Source organism: Carlito syrichta, unplaced genomic scaffold (genome assembly GCF_000164805.1).
Source record: "Carlito syrichta isolate Samal-C Ts95f unplaced genomic scaffold, Tarsius_syrichta-2.0.1 Scaffold303575, whole genome shotgun sequence".
Lineage (NCBI taxonomy): Eukaryota > Metazoa > Chordata > Mammalia > Primates > Tarsiidae > Carlito > Carlito syrichta.
In genome coordinates this window covers 117,746-134,948 of record NW_007247671.1, presented here as the reverse complement: position 1 = coordinate 134,948, position 17,203 = coordinate 117,746, and the positions used below count along the sequence as shown (strand labels likewise).

The 17,203-nt window shown below is 41.3% G+C and overlaps 1 protein-coding gene across 1 annotated transcript in view; it reads left to right on the top strand.

Moving 5' to 3' along the window:
- EFCAB6 (EF-hand calcium binding domain 6) overlaps nt 1-17,203 on the top strand; it is a 265,088-nt gene that overhangs the window by 137,825 nt on the left and 110,060 nt on the right. Inside the window, exons 13-16 of the mRNA XM_008058673.2 lie at nt 5,785-5,844; nt 5,955-6,115; nt 13,041-13,214; nt 14,853-15,021. Of these exons, the coding sequence (XP_008056864.1) occupies nt 5,785-5,844; nt 5,955-6,115; nt 13,041-13,214; nt 14,853-15,021 (564 nt within the window). The remainder of the gene's footprint in view (nt 1-5,784; nt 5,845-5,954; nt 6,116-13,040; nt 13,215-14,852; nt 15,022-17,203) is intronic.

The following is a 17,203-nucleotide window of genomic DNA, read 5'->3' as shown; positions in this document are numbered from 1 at the left end:
CAATAAACTTGTATGTGCAGGTATCTTATTTTATAGAACAATGTGAGTTCCTCTGGATATATGCCCAGAAGGGAGATTGCTGGGTCATATGGAAGAACCATATTTAGATCTTTTAGATATTGCCACATTGTTTTCCACAGAGGTTGTATTAGTTTACACTCCCACCAACAGTGTAGAAGTGTTTCCCCACATCCTATCCAGCGTTTGTTGTTTTTTGAGTTACTGATGATGGCCATTCTGACTGGAGTTAGGTGGTATCTCAGTATGGTTTTAATTTGAATTTCTTTGATGATTAGTAGGCTGAGCACTTTTTCATGTATCTGTAGCCTGCTCATGTGTCTTCTTTTGAGAAGTATCTATTCATATCTTTTGCTCACTTTTTAATAGACTGTTTGTGGATCCCAGATGTTAGGCCTTTGTCAGATATACAGTTGGCAAATATTTTTTTTCCCATTCTGTGGGCTGTCTCCTCATGCTTTTGATGGTTTCTTTTGCTTTGTAGAAGTTTTTCAGTTTGATGAGGTCCCACTTGTCTATCTTATCTCTTATGGCATGGGCATCTGCGGTTTTGATCAGGAATTGCTTGCCTATCCGATTTCTGTAAGGATTGTCTTCTGTATTTTCTAAGATTCTTGTAGTTTGAGGTTTTATGTTTAGGTCCTTGATCCATTTAGAGTTGATTTTTGTGTATGGTAATAGGTGGGGATCCTGTTTCAAGCTTCTCCATGTGGTCAGCTAGTTTTTCCCAGCACCACTGACTGAATAGGTTCTCCTCTCCCCAGTGGTTGTTGCTGGAGGCTTTGTCAAAGATGAGTTGGTTAAGAAATTGAGGTTTTACTTCCAGAATTGCTATCCTGTTTCATTGGTCTATATGTCTATTCTTTTAATTATTGTAGCCTTATAGTAAAGCTTAAAGTCTGGAAGTATAATACCTCCTGCTTTGTTTCTTTTGCTAAGGATCGTTTTGGCTATTTGTGGTCTTTTGTATTTCCATATGAATTTCTGTATTGTCGTTTCCAGATCTGAAAAGAATGATGTTGGTAATTGAATGGGTATTGCATTTAATCTGTAGATTGCCTTGGTAGGTTGAACACCTTAACAATGTTGATTCTTTCAGTCCGTAAGCTTGGAATATTTTTCCACTTATTTGTGTCTTCTTTGATTCCTTTGAGCAGTGTTTTGTAGTTTTCATTGTAAAGGTCTTTCACTTCTCTGGTTAGGAATATGCCGTAGTATTTCATTTTTTTGGTGTGGCTATTGTGAATGGGAATGTGCTTTTTATTTGATTTTCTGTCTGTTTGTTGTCTTTTGCATGTTTATTTTGAACCCTGAGACTTTGCCAAAGTCCTTTATCACTGCAAGGAGGTTTCTGAACAGACTCTCTTGGACTTCCAAGGTATAGGATCTTACCATCAGCAAAAGGGAATAACTTAACTTCCTCTTTTCCTATTTGAATATCCCTGATTTTCTTCTCTTGTCTGATTGCTCTGGCCAGGACTTCCAACACTATGTTGAACAGGAGGGGTGAGAATGGGCAACCTCATCTTGTTCCAGTTTTCAGGGGAAATGCTTCCAGTTTCTGTCCATTTAGTAATACGTTGGCTGTAGGTTTATCATAGATGGCTCTTACTATTTTGAGGTATGTTCCCTCTGTGCCTAGTTCAAGGGTTTTTATCAAGAAGCGACGCTGGATTTTATTGAAAGCTTTTTCTGCAGCTAATGATATAATCATATGGTTCTTGTTTTTACATTTATTGATGTATTTAATTACATTTATGGTCTTTCAGATGTTGAATTAGCCCTATATCCCGGGATAAAGTCTACTTGGTCATGGTGGATGATTTTTTTTATATACGTAGTTTATTTAGAAAGTAAATTAGAGAGAAAAAGAGGTGATTCACCTCCCCAAGGTAAGGGAGGAGGACAAAGCTTAAGAAAACATGGTCTGGCCATGGCTCAAAGAGCATATGGCCACACCATAGCTTAGCAAGGCACTCTGTAGTTCTCTTTCTTTGTCGGATCTTTACCCAGTTTGGGTATCAGTGCGATGTTAACTTTATAAAATGATTTGGAGAGAGTTCCATCTTTCTCAATTGCCTGGAATGCTTCCAATGGGATTGGTATCAGCTCCTCCTTTTATGTTTTGTAGAATTCCACTGTAAAGCTGTCTGGTCCAGAGCTTTTTTTTTTTTTTTTTTTTTGTAGGTGGTGCACTCTATTTTGATGACTTCTGTGCAAAATGCAATTCGTCATCAAAGACTCTTTCCGTTTGATGTCATTTTGCATCATGGTCTTGTGGAAAGTTTGGGGTGTACTTCTTGGTTTAAAGTGGGAAAATTTATTGGAGTGAAAGTGTCATATTTAAGTTACCTTTTCTTGGTATGTTTAGAAATTTTCTCCCAATATTTTGGAAGTAATTTATTCAAATATTTTGTGATCATGCATATAATAGACATTCATTGTAGACTATTTAGAAAATATCCAAAACTACACAGGTAAAGACAATGATAAAAATGCTAAATCCTAACACCCAGAGATACCCAAAGTTAAAATTTTGACAAATTTTCTTCTACTTTTTGTGTATGGTTGTGCACATATATTTTTGGAACTCATTGGTTGAACTCTTATTTGTATAATTTTTTTATCCTATTTTTTCAATTTCATATCATATGATGAGCATTTCTCCCTCATCCCCATATCATTAAAGGCTCATCATAAACATGATTTTCAATGGTGTCTAAGAGTGTTCTGTGCATACACTTGTCATTGGAGCATTTATGCTGTCTATTTACTTTCATTATGCTGGACACCTTTGTGCAAATATCTTCATTCATATCTGAATATTTCCTTGGAATAGATTCTTAGAGGTAGAAATACTGGGCCAAAGTTATGGGTATATTTGTGGTTCTGAGCATATAAACAATTCCTTTTACATATATGGGGGACCCCAAAACACCTGGAATTATCTTTTGAAGGGCATGCCCTTTGCAGTACAGGTTTCTGCCACTAGGTGAGTGTTCTAGGAACCCATCTGCATCAGTGTACCAGCTAGCATTATGAGAGGCTGCATTCAACTTCAGTGAATTTGTTTTTCTTTTGGAGATTATTTAAACGCATTTGCCACGTCACAGTGGGTGATTTATGAGTACACCTGCCCACATCATGCTGAGTGTTCAGCAGTTTTTGACAAAAAATGCATGACCTTCATGCTTCATCCTCCCTATTCACCTTATCTCACCCCAAGGGACTCCCCCACTTCCATGAAAAAAAGTCTTCAAAGAGACACGTTTTTGCCAATGTGAAAGAGGTAAAACAAAAACAGGTAGAAGCACTAAAAGGCATCAAAATTGATGAGTTTAAAAACTGGTTTTGAGCAATGGAAAAAGCGTCTCAACAGGTGTATTGCATCAAACAGAGAGTACTTTGAAGGTGACTGAAGTTTAAATGTGTAAGAATAAATACACAATTTTTAATAAATTTTATTTTTGGAGGAGGATCCCCTCTCTTATAAAAGGTCTTGTGATCTCTTTTGCTAGAAAATGGATGGAAATAGACTGACAAATAAATGTTGGTTGTGCCACATACCTGTCCCACATAAGTGGATGGGTATGTGAACCCATGCACACAGGCAGTGTATATGACATATGGAAGCCTGGACACATATCTTGACTCTGTTTACTCCTGATGCTTCAGAGTAAGTCCAAGTCCAATCAATAGGGCTTAGAGGCAGCCAGTCAATGTAGGAGCTTCTGCACCTACATTCAACTTCCTGCCTCCACCTCTTACTGGCTGTGGTCTGGGGCAAACAATTTACCTTGCTAAGATTCATTTCTTCATCTGTAAAACAAGGTTAATCATGGTACCACCTTGTAGGGTTGTTATGGAAATTTAACAGGAGAATGCACATAAAGTGTTCAAAATCCTAAATATGTGTAGAGAAAGAGTGCCAAAATGTACACATACTTTTAGAAAGGAAAAAAAAACTGTATTAAAATTGTAATACTCAATATATACTGATAACAAAAGATGAATACAAGTCACACTTCTGCAATTACAAGAGTTGCTCAAAGTGGTTACCATTGGCGTCCAGACACTTCAGATTACAACACACTAAAAGTAATACATAAATAACAGCTCTTAAAATGTGCATACATTTTTTGACACCCCAGTATATATGGACACATAAGCAATCTGCTCTCCACATGGCAAGTGGCATGATCTTTGCTTACTGTAAATCAGATCATGTCTGCCTTCATGCTTAAATCCCTCCAGTGACTTTTAGAAAGGTCTCCTCTTCCAGTTCTTCAGGCCTCCCACACAGAGTAGGCAGTGAGGAGGTCTGAAGAATATGAAAGAGGAGTATGTGTGCCACATCGGCTGCTGGGATTCCTTCCCGCGCCTCTTGACCTACTGCACCATTTCCAGTGCTCAGTGCAGCCAGTTCCTGTGCAGGGACCCTCCCAGATGTCTCTGGGGAAGGCCTGTCTTCCAGTTACTGACCTCACTAGAGCCCCAACACCTGCCAAAGCCACGGAGCCACAACTGTAGTATGAGAAAGTCCTGTCTCCGTGAAAGCAGAGGCCTTTCTATAATCACTGCCCTCTCCATGCCATAAGGAATAGCCAGTGCCAGGCACACTCACACAACGATTTGTTGAATGAATGAATTATCATGAATGAATGAATTGGAAAAACTAGAAAACAAAAATGTCCATAGAAGAAAATAAAGATCGCTATTAATGCCAAAGAATTGTTACTTGCTGCTATACTTTTTTGTATATCCTTTCAAATCAATGTACATAACACACACACTTTACTGTAAATGAAAAATAGTTTTATTAAAATATAATTTATATTCAAAAACTGAATATATGTAATGGATACAATTTGCTGAGTTTGGATACATACTTTTGTATATTGTATCCATTTTATTTAAAGCAAGGGCTGTATAATTAATTAATGACTTTTTAGTCTATGTTGTCATATATTAATATACTATAACACTTAATGTCAATAAAAGTTGTGTTATAATTTCAAAAAATACCAAGTAACTATTCTCAGTTGTCATCATTTGGATGCTCATTTTTTCGTTGTTTTTAAAATTTTGCTATAATGAACATCTTGGTACCTGCTTTTTTTGCATTACTCTATGGTTATTTATTTAGTATAAATTTCTAGAAATGGAATTATTAGGTCAAAGAACATATGTTTTATTCTATTAATATTTTCTTATTTTGAAAGAGGAATATTTGTATAAAGCACAAGCTGAAAATGATGCAAAAGGGAATGAATGAAAATAAGTTTTCCTTCTATGCCTGCTCCCTAGTGACTCATTCAACTCCCCAGAGGCAGTCATTGTCACTGTAGAGTCTGTAAATTATCAAATCGTCTCATATTACCCAAATGTATTATGAGACAAAATACCTTCCAGAAAGCTAGATCAAGTTATTGTCCTACCATTTCTGCAACCGCCACCGTTGTGAACAGTTTGCTTACTCTTTCATTTTTGCTCTTCTGATATTATGATAGGCAAAAATGCCACCTTTTAATTTAATTGCAATTTATTTAATTTCTAGGTAATGGGTTTTTTCATGTTTATTGTACTTTTAAAAAATAAGTGCAAGTGAAATGTTATCATCTCTGCTTTCAGATGTATTGTTCCAGGTCTCAAAGCTATTGGTGAACCAGAGAAGAGCTAGAGTTCAAGATCAGGTCTACTGCCTCCAAAGCTCCTGTTGCCTTTCAGAAATGATTTTTATTGATATACTTTCTCTTTCCCAATTAGATGAGAAAAACAGCTCTCTGTACAGGCACTAAGACACCTCTGTTCCTGGCCTGGGATTCAGTAAGTGACATTTGCCTTTTCTTTGTGATGCCCTCCTATATGGTCTGAGGGTGTGATCACACCAGGTTACAAACGTACAGCTTAGTAAATATGTTTGTTTTTTATGTTAGGTGGAAGGAATTGTTCATGACGCAATTACTAGGAACCAACAAGCTTTTTTTAATACACTACAGTCATATGACCTTGGAGACACAGGGCTCATCAGCCGAAATAACTTCAAGAAAATTATGCAGACCTTCTGCCCATGTTTAACGAATGAACATTTAATAAAGTAAGTTTTGGGTAACAAAACTAGTTCTTGTCATGTTTTTCATCAAGTCTATTTCATAATTCTAAGTCTTTTCTATGTATTTTTGCAATATTATTAAGTAACATTGGTAACAGCTGCTATTTACTAAACCCTTACTAAGCATGGGACATTGGCTATGAATGTGACATTGGCTATGAATGTGACATATATGGTATAGTCCTTACCACAGCCATGCAAGGTAGCTAGTAGTATTCCTTTCTATGGTAAAGAAACTGAGGCCTAAAGAAGGCTTACTCCAAGTCACACAGCTGGTGAGTCATGAAGACTGGGTTCCTTCCTGGGTCTCTACGATTTCTGTGCTCATTTATTATTATTATTATTATTGCAAGCAAATATCTTCCTTTAGTTTTTAGTAATATCTTGTAAGTATTGTTCAAGATGCAAAGATTCATCTCAACTCTTGTTGAATCTACATATCTCTTTTGTTTTAGTCACTACAGTTAAATATGTTGAGTTCTGATGGTGAGAACATTGTTATCAAGAGTTTCATATGATTATAAACCATAAAATATTGGTAATTTAACAATTTAATTATGTACAATCAATGATTATTGATTATGCATAATCTATAATATAGGGGCAGACCAGTCATGGTTAGGACAGAGCAAAGTGCTAGACAGTTCATTTCTGGGCCAAGAAGTTTGACAGTTGGACCACAGCTGACTCATGCTAAAGGCTCACCTTTCCTACACATGCATGAGCTGCAGTAGGTTTGGATGGAGGAAACCTATGCTCTTAATCACTAGGCTGTTTGAACTCCTCGGGTGTTTGGCTATGTTGGTCATCTCATCAACAGTAACCTGAATCATATCACCTTAGTTTACAGCTTCATCTGTGGTAGATGAACCCAAGCTGGAAGGGGACAGATGTTAGATGGCTGAATAGGAATACGATTAGAGAGAAGACAAAAGTCTATGTCAGGCCTCTCATCGTCCCTCCTTCCACATATCTTCCCTGGGACATAGAGTCTGGTGGCTTCCCTCTCTGCAGATGACATTGAGAACTGACCACTGGAAACCCTGCCGGTCTGCAGAGACCAGTGTCTCCCTTGTCCCCATTCATGTGTCCTGCTGTCCACTCAGAACTACTTTTGCAGAACTAAAACTTGGACAGTCTTAGAGACCGTCTGGTCCAGTGTTTCCCAAAGTAAGGGCAGCAAATTGGACAATTAGTTTGGGAGGCATCAAATGGAATCATAGAGAAGAAGGTTATTCTAGTTGTCTTCCAGTTCTTCTGATTGAAATGTGAAAAATCTTACGTGTTGATTTCATTTACATGCATTAATTTAAAGTGATATAAAACACAAGCTGATATACTGGTAGTTATTGACTATCCAAGTCTCCTTTCTGTGAACACTCATGTTCCTAGCCCATTTTTAATGACTGGTTCTTATAGGAAGAGAAGGATTTTAAGAAGCGTAAGAGTGAAGCAAAGGCTTTAGAGATTGAGGGGGCTTGGAGTGCCTGGTTTGAAAATTTGCATTTTATCCAATTCCTACTGAGTGTTTTCAGAAAAAAGAATTTGCTAGCAGGTGAAACAAGCGTTGGCATGGGGAGAAATAGGTGAGATTGCTTCTCTGCAGGTCAAGAGACAGGGTTCTGGAGAGAGTTCAGGTGAGAGATGGCAGGAACTGTGCTGAGGCCACACTGCATGTCACTATCTGTGGGGTGTCAACTACTCTTGGCCATTGTTGTGTGTGGTCATGAGGAAGGAGGGACCTGGGACTAACTAGGCAATTCACTTATTCCTTCACTTAGGCGTTCACTCAGTGAGCATTAGGGGTTGCCTACTGCATACAGGCCTAGGTCATGGTTTTACTCAAATCCCTGTATTTATGGGGAGGTCTAGTGTGGGAGAAAGACAAACCCAGTATGGCGTATGAGTGTGACAGCAGATCAATGCTTAGTGCTTCTAGAACATGGAGGAAGAACACTTGCTTACAATGGGATAGCCAGGTAGCAGGGAATGCAGGAAAACTACAGAGGACTGATGTTTGAGTCTGGAGAAGGAAAGAAAGGATGTTTCAGGACATGGGATGCCGGGGGGAAAACCCAGAGGGCTGGGGGAACATGGCATGTTCAGGGACTGGCAAGTCATGTGGGATGACTGGAGTAGGGAGTTTTGCAGGGGAAGAACAGGAGGGGCGTGACACCAGAGGGACAGTCAGAACCCGGCAGGGTTTACTGTGTGCACCATACTGTGGCCTTGGGATTCACTCAGCAGGGCACTGGTTCTCTACCAGCATGTCAGGATCACTTGGAGTGATTTAGAAATCCCAGTGCCCATGCCCTGTCCCCAGGGTGGGCCAGCACTGTTATGTTGAAGTCCCCGCCCAGCTCTGATGTGCAGCCATAGTTAAGATGCACAGCTGAGGGGAACCAGATCCCCTGAGGTGACTTTAGGTGGGGCGGGTGACAAGTTCGGACCTACTCCTTGTAGAGATCACTTTGGCTCCTGTGTGGAGAATGAACCGTGACCAGGAGAGAGTTAAGTGAATGGTGCTCGAAGGGAGGCAGCGAGTGGCCCTGCAGGGGGCAGCTGCTTTGTGACAGCCTTGGGAAGTCGGATAACAAACCTCATGACTCTGGATGTGGAGGGTGGCAGGAGAGGAGGGAAAGGAGTTGCGTTTGAGCCCCAGGGGCTGTGTGGGCCATCAGTGGAGAGGCAGGGTTGTTCTCGAGTTAGGAAGTACAGAAGAAGTGAACCAGGCAGGGTCAAAGCACCCCAGGTACACTCCCAGCAGGTAAGTGGAGCTCAGAGAGGAGACTGGGCTGCAGATCAAGATTCTGGAGTCTTCCAGACATTTCATTCATTTGTTCAACAATCATTGTCTGGGGGGGATTCCTTCTCATCTGAGGGCAGAACACCGCCTGCTCCATAGTGATCTAGCTTGTCCAGCCAGCAAAGAGGCTGAGAAGTAAGTAATGGTAAGGGAGATGAGAACCAAAATTGGCTCTGCTGGAGGCTAATGGAGGAGAATGTCTCCAGCAGTAGAAGGCATCCAGCGAGGTCAGACATCACCAAGAAGGCAAGTGGGGAAGGACTCAAACCGATGTGGCTGCTGTCTCTGTGGAGGGCAGGTGAGAGCAGGGCCCGGTGTTGCTGGAAGGGATGGGACAGACCAATGGGTGCTTTAGAGGAGTGTGGAGGCTGCATGCCGAAGAAAGGGTCCGGGTGTTCCACAGATGTGTCAGGTGTGGCAGGAAGTTCATGGAAATGCAGGGACTGAAGCCTGGATCTGACAGAGGAGAAAGGAGATGAGCGTGGCAGGAGGGGGCTGTGAGCAAGGCCAGGCCGCCCAACCTCTGCTTTGTGAGTGCAGGGAGCGGCCAGGGATCAGCTGAGGGGAACTTGGAGTGGAATAGGGAGTTTAGGACGCTGCTCAAGGTTGGAACAACTTCCGATGGGAAAGAGAAGGGAACTTCTTGGGATCTTTTTCCCTTATCCTTAAACTGGAAGATTCTGCCCAAACTCCAGGCAATTATGTTCTACCTTTGTTCATCTTTACTTTCTTTATATCGACTTCCCTTTTTCTATTTTTTTAATTTCCCCTTTTAAATGTTTTTAATTAATTTGTAAAAGAAGCCTTTCCTTGCCACCATACATTGAAAGTGGCATCACTCATCATAAGGAGGTCATCATAAGACTGGATATCATGCAAACAACAGGATTAATCCTAGTGAGAGGTCTCCATCTGCCAAGGGCTTTGAGCATGGGACTTGCTATCGCTCGGTTAAAATGTAGGTTAGTGGAAACAAGTATGTGAAACACATCAGATGTCCCTCAAAGTAAAAAGCAATGCAAATTGGCAACATACATTTCACAAATAGCACTCACTGTGGGCAGGAAGTAGAGAATGGTCACTCTCCAGTGGGCTGGTGGGAGCATGACTGGCACTACCTCTCTGGAAGTCAGTGTGGGGTAACAGCAGACCTCTCTCCCTTGTCTCTGTCACTTTCCATGGTCTCACCTGGGGGTCAGATACCAAAACCTCACTTGGAGGTTCAGGATATGTCTTGGAGTACAACTGGTGGGACTTGCCAGTGCCGTGGGTTGGGATGAGGGGAAAAGGAACTGAGAGGACGAGTCTAAGTTCCTGGCTTGAGCAAGGAGGTAGTCAGTCAGGGTTGTCATTTGAGGAAGGGAGGCTAGGAGAAACAGTTTCAGGAGTGAAAATCAGAAGTTCCGTCCTGGATGTATTAACTTGGAGAGGAGATTGATGGCATGTTGCCGCCTAGAGTCACTCTTTTCCCCTTCCCACCCGGACCCCAACAGTTAGTCTTTTGCCTTCCACCCAGCCGCATTTTCTCATTGTTCTGATCATTTATCTGTTTGTATTTATCATCTGTGCCACTTACCAAGGTTGTCAAGGGCAGGGGCTTTGTTTGTCTCTTTTACCTCTGAAGCCCCGATACCTAAGTGTGAAACAGTGCCTAGGACATACTATTGAGTGAGTGAATGAATTAATGAAATCTAATGAGTTGATCATGTAGGTGATTGGATATTTGACATGGAAGATTCCCCAATCCATTCCCCATCATGTAGCCACATTTTATCCATCTAAACCGCAAATCTGATCATGTTAACTCACAACACTTTGCTAACCTATTGCCATTAGAAAACAAACTGTCCAGATACTCTTAAGCCATCCTGATTTCCTGGGCACCCCATAACCCTCTCACCTCTTGGTGAGCTTGGGCTCTGCAGCCAGATTGCCTGAGTTTAGCTCTAGGCTCAGCCCTGAGTTTACTGTGCACCTGGGCAAGTGACCTAACTCCTCTCTGAGCCTCTACGTTTGCTTCTGCATCCAAATGTTCCTTCCTAAAGTTGTGGTAAGGATCAAATGAGATAATTTGCAGAAAGCCTCTACCTCAGGGCCAAGCATATAGTAACTTTTCGGTCAATGTTTGCTGCTCCTGCTGCTGATCTCAGCTCCAGCTAGGCTTAAACTGCTTTTGATTTCTTGAAAACACTGGGCTGTCTCTTGCCGCTGAACTTTTAGACCACCTACTCCCTGTGACAGGGCTCTGACCCCCCAGGTATATGCATAACATCATAATGACACCGTTATTATAGCTATAATTCATAGAGCACACATCCCTGGAGCATGTCAGCCCCGATGCCAAGAGCTTAACATGGATTCTCTCACTTAATTTGTGCAGCAGTCCTCTGAGGAAGGTATTTGCATTTACTAGATAAGGAAACCAAAATATAGTAGGGGTAAGGAGTGTACGCCAGGTCAGCAGTTCTCAAAAATTATCCAAGATCTCAAAGAGTTTTTATCTTATGGAGTCTATAGTGATTTACAGTATTAGAAATTAAATCCAAGACATTTTGAAAGTGTTAATACAGAAAACAAGTGTACTTGCGTGTTGTGCTTCCCTGTAAGCTCAGGGAAAACTTTGGGATTCAAAATAATGGTTTGTTGGATGATAATGTGGTTACAGAAGTTACAGCAGGTGGAACTGAAGGTCACTAGCAAAGAGCCCAGTAGAAATGCTGTGAAGAGATCGTGTTTATCTCTGAAAATCTATTCCTAGTTCCTCACTTAGACCTAAAGCCACAACCTTAGAAATGACAGAAAACACAGACGACACAAGAATATGTTAGCACTCAGAGCACGGACATGATCCCAAACATGTTGCCTCTGACAAACTTCACCATGCAATATTATGCGTGCAAACATCAGAGGGAAAAAGGCAAATCATGCCTTAGAGTTTTTTGTTTGTTTTTGTTTCTTTGAGTTGGAGAATCTCACTCTGTCACCCAGGCTAGGGTGCAGTGGCACATTCACGGCCACCCCAGCATCGGCCTGCTGGGCTCCGGCGATCCTTCCGCCTCAGCCTTTCAAGTAGCCAGAACTACAGGCTCATGCTATCACGCCTGGCTAATTTTTTTATTTATTGTAGAGACGGGGGTCTCGCCAAGCTGCCTGGGCTGGTCTCGAACCCGCAGGCTCAGGCAATCCACTTGCCTCAGCCTCCCAAAGTGCTGGGATTATAGGCTGAGTCACCAAGTCTGGCCAATGACTTAGTGTTACTATGAAGATAGCTTGTGTCTCACTGATGCCCTGGAAGACCACATTTCATGAACCCTGCCTTCAGTCATCTAGTTCTCCAGTCACACACCAACATTTCTAATTTTAAAATATTTCTCTTTTTTTACACTTATTTTATCTTTATTGTGGTATGCTTTATATACAATAAGTTGTACAAATTTAAATGATGCAATTTTATGATGTTTATGTGTGTCTACATCTGTAAAATCATAACAAGATAGCAAATATTTTCATCACCCCCCAAATCTTCCATGTGCCCTTTTGCAACTCGTTGCTCCCTCCTCCCACCCTCACACAACCACTAGCCTACTCCCTTTCACTCTAGATTACTTTGCATTTTCTACGACTTTATATAAATGAAAGCACACAAGCTATCCTCTTTTTTTTGTCTGGCTTTATTCACTGAGCATGATGATTTTGAGTCATTCATACTGTTATATATGTCAACAGTTCATTTCTTTTTGTTGCTGAGTATTCCATTACATGGCTTTGCCATAGTTTGTGTATACATTCATCTGATGATAGACATATGGTTTGTTTCCAGTTCTTGGCTATTACAAATAAAGATGTGTACATTGCACAACTCTTTGTATAGACATACATTTTTATTTCTCTTGGGCAAATGCCTAGGAGTAGAATGGCTGGTTCCTCTGGCAACTATAATTCAGTTGTCAAACTGTCTTCCAAAGTGGTTGTACCATTTTTCATTCCTCCAACCATAGATGACAGTTTTGTCTACTCCCATTTTCACCAACACTTGGGGGTAGGGTCAATCTTTTCTATTTTAGTCATTCTAATAAGTGTGTTCTAATTATTTTTAAAATTCAGACTCTGCAGTAAGTTTCAGGACATTGCTTCAGGAAGAATCCTTTATAAGAAACTTTTGGCTTGCGTAGGAGTTAATGGCCCGCCCACTGTCTCTCCAATTCTTGTTCCAAAGAATCAGCTGTTCGATGAAGGTTTTCAAAAAGAGGAACAGCAGCAGCCAGATCTTTCTGAGAGGTAAAATAAAACAAAATGAATGCACATATTAAAACCACAGTGTCTTTCATGGAATAGGTATTTAGTAAATATTTGTTGACTAAATGAGCATTTTAATATTTTATTACATAAGTAAGAAAGATGGCACACTATGAATACACTGCTTAGTATTCCCTGATTAATCAGGGACTTTTAGAGCAAGGAAAAATCTTAGGAATTATTGAACCACCTCTTAATTTTAGAAATGAAAGCACTGATGTCTGAGAGGTTTGGGGACTTACCTCTTAAACATGGTGACTGGCCCCAGTCAAGAATCCAGGATTCTGGACTCCCAGGAACACTGTCTGCAACTTGACTATTACACACCTGCATTCACATTTATTCTTTTCCAGACATTTAGATTCCTTACCACCATTTAATATTTATTACAACACACACCCATTAAACCAGTTAACATCTTCTGATATGAATGATAGAATTATTAAAATGATTTCCAAATTGAATTATAACAATAAAACATACTTAGTAAATCTATAAAAAATTAGACTGATGAATATTCTAGCTCTTCTTCATTTTAAAAATATAGATTTAGCCTAATGAAAAGATATTATTTTAACTTGCTCATTCATAGCTTATAATAAATCCATAAGGAAAGGGAAAATGTAGAACTATTCAGCAGACTTCACTTCATCATAGCCCTTTTAAAAAGTTCTTAAGTAAAGAGCAATGGGAATATTTTAATGATATGCTAATGAAATTTGAATATCTGGGCTTTTCAGTAGTAGCTGCTTTATAAATGGGCAGAAAGATGGTATTTTAAGAGAAAGGTTAAATATTCTGTGATAAGAGATGTCTGCTTCTTAAAACTGGTGAAAGAAGCAATGGCAATTAAGTATTTCATAAAACATGGGCTTTCCTGGAGAGCTCTTGACAGTCGAGAGAAGCAACAGGAAAGAATAGAAGGCCATTCCCCATGACTAGCCAGTGACTGCCTTTTCTCCCAAAAACTGAGGCCCAAGAGCCTTCTAGAGAGCTGAGGAATAATGACTCTCTAAACACCCACACTCTCACCACCCACACATTCACACTCACACTACAGCATAGCACATACAACTTAAACTCTATAAGTCAAGTTGATTTCATAAATTAGTTTGGATTAACTGTGTACTTCATTTCCGTGGATGTTTGCTGACTGCCTTGATCTAGTTAGCACCAAATGGCCTATTTCTTTCATTTAAAGCTTTCTAATGGGATCTGACTTTAAATTTTTCTACTTCACAAAAACAAAAATTTCCCTTTTCCACCATGTGTGCCCCCTCACACACCACCTTCAGCCAGCTCAAAGTACAGTCGAAAGTCTTAGCACAAAAGCAATCGTATTCTCTCCCTGCAAGCTTCCCACCCTGGCTTGCCAACCTATACAGGCTTTCACCTGGACGCCATGCCTCAGACCTCCAGTTCTGGCCCTGGGACCTACCAGTCGGGGGAGTGTAAGAAGTCTCTGAGTCAAAGAACCTTTCTGAGCAGCCGTTTCCTCATTTGTGAAATGGGACGGTAAACCTCTGTATTGTCAGGGATTTAAGAGAAAATGATGAGGTCTACAGAGCACTCTGTGTGCATCAGTTGACACAGGGTCTGAATGCCTGCTTGTGATTTTAGAACCAAGCCCACCGAAGATAAAACCACTCTGATCAAGAGCATGACCAAAGAAGAAGTTATTGAAAACCTCAAAAACTGCATACAGCAGCAGGACCCAACATTCAGAAAACGGTTTCTTGACTTCAGCAAGGGCCCTGACAGAAAAATCAACATAAATGACTTTAAGAAGGTAGGAGAATGGGCTTCTCTGTGTTTCTTTCTTTCCTGAAGAAGTTCAGTTGTTTTATTCTACTAACATACTTTAAAGGATAACAGTTTATCCATTTCTAGACATCTTTCAACAATTTAAAAGGATTTTTTTTTTTTTTGGCCAAAAATTGTCCTTGGCAAATTTCTTCAGAGAATACTTTCAATATGGATGCAGCAAGTTTTTGAGATTTAAACTTTTAGAACAAAGCATTCATTGACACATGGTTTGGCTATCTGCTATTTACCTGGCGCTGTGCAGCATGGGGCAGCATGGGGGTGGGAATGCAAAGCTGCTCAGGCTCCCTGCCTGCCAGTGGAGAGTGATGCTGTGATAACAGAGCTGTGGTTTGTTCTTCTAGAAAGTAAAAAAAAAAAAAAAAATCTGGCAGTGAAATATGGGAAACTCAGTGTGCTGATTTGCATGTGCTTATGGGAACTGGTGAGTTTCTGCCAGAAAGGGCTCAGCTTGAAGGGTTCTGCATAGACTTCTCAGGAATTAATTTAAATGATTGCTTAAGATTCCTATTATGAGCCCTCTAGCTAATCGTCTTCAGTTATTTTTAAGGAAAGCATTTCTGTTAATATGTAGCAGTGTCTATGTGGACAAGTTTAGAAGTAGGCAATAACATATATTTCTAAGAAGAGGATGATTACATGAGCAGCCATCATTTATCTAGTTGCCTCTGCCCCAATGCCAGGCACTGTCATAGGCTCTTTATGGATCTTATTTCTAAACCTCTGACCACTGCATCATGGAGGATGGATGGAGGAGGGAGTAGGGCGAGAGGCACAGAAATGGTGTTAGGTAACTGTTAAAAGAATCCAGACCCTCTCCCTCCCCAAACAGAACAAAACAAAAGTATGCTGAGGGTCTGACGTTATGTGAGCATATGGGGATGATGAGGAGAATAGATTCAAGGAAGAATCAGAAGTAGGGGGTTGGTGACAGGAAATGAGGGACAAAGGGATAAGAAATAAGGGGATACGGGAGAGGAAAGGTTCAAGGATGTTCCCAGATTTCTGGTTCCAGGGACCAGGTGGCTGAGAATCAGTCACTGATGATTTTGATGAGAGCAGTTGCAGTGAGTGAGCGGTGGCCACGGGAGTTGGACTGCAGGGGCTGAAAAGCAAATGAGAGCCAACCGTCCCCCACACCGACCCCCACTCCCGGGACCCCATCCCTGCCTCTGCTGGGCCCTTTGTCCTGGATCTTCTTTCACTCCAAGTTACCTGGCACCAGTCCTTGGCCCTAATGTACAATGGTCTTGATCTATCACAATGCTCAGCATTCTTGATTCCTGGAGTCAGTTCACAGAGTCACAAAAAACCACGAATCCCTAATCTGCCTCTGGGTTTTCAGAGTAGAAAGGAACTACCTCAGAGAAGTGGCAGTAGGTGCTGGCAAAGGTGGAACTGATGCCCGTGACCTGATGCTGAGGGCAGTTTTTTACCTGGCCCATCCTTCTGCTCACCTGAGAACACCCATAGCTCATCAGCTCCTCTATAGGCTCTTTGTCTTATGACTTCATCTACCCTTGATAAAAGGTGACTCCCAAGTTCACGTTCTAACCACTGTCCTGGACTTCAGTCTTGTGTATCCAGCAGCCTACTCACCTTCCTCACGTGGGCACCCCAAAGAGATGCCCACGCTCTCACCAAGAGCCCTCTGCTTGCATTCATTCCATTCTCAGGTGAAGGCAACAACTTTTTTTACACTTGCTCTGGGCTGAGATCTAGTGGTCTTTATTAATTATCCTCTTCCTCTTACACCACATTCAGTTCATCAGCAAAGCCTGTTGGCTCCCTTCCAGAATGTTCCAGAGTAGATGACCCACCTCCACTGCTCCCCCCTTGTCTCCCACTGGATTATCACAGCTGCCTTTTCACTGCCTCTTTTTGTCACTCTGGTCACAGTAGAGTTTATTCTCAACACAGTCACCAGAATGACCCTTCAGCACCCCCCTGCTCAGAACTCACCAGTGACTCTCCGTCTCACTCAAAGACCAGAGTCTGCGAATGGCCTGGAAGACTCTGCAGGATCCAACCACTGTTGCCTCTCTGAGCTCAACTCTGGTCACTCTCCTCTTACTCAGCCACACCAGCCTCCTCCTCCTCTCAGGGACAGGCCTGCCCCATCTCGGCACTGGCCATTCCCTCTCCCT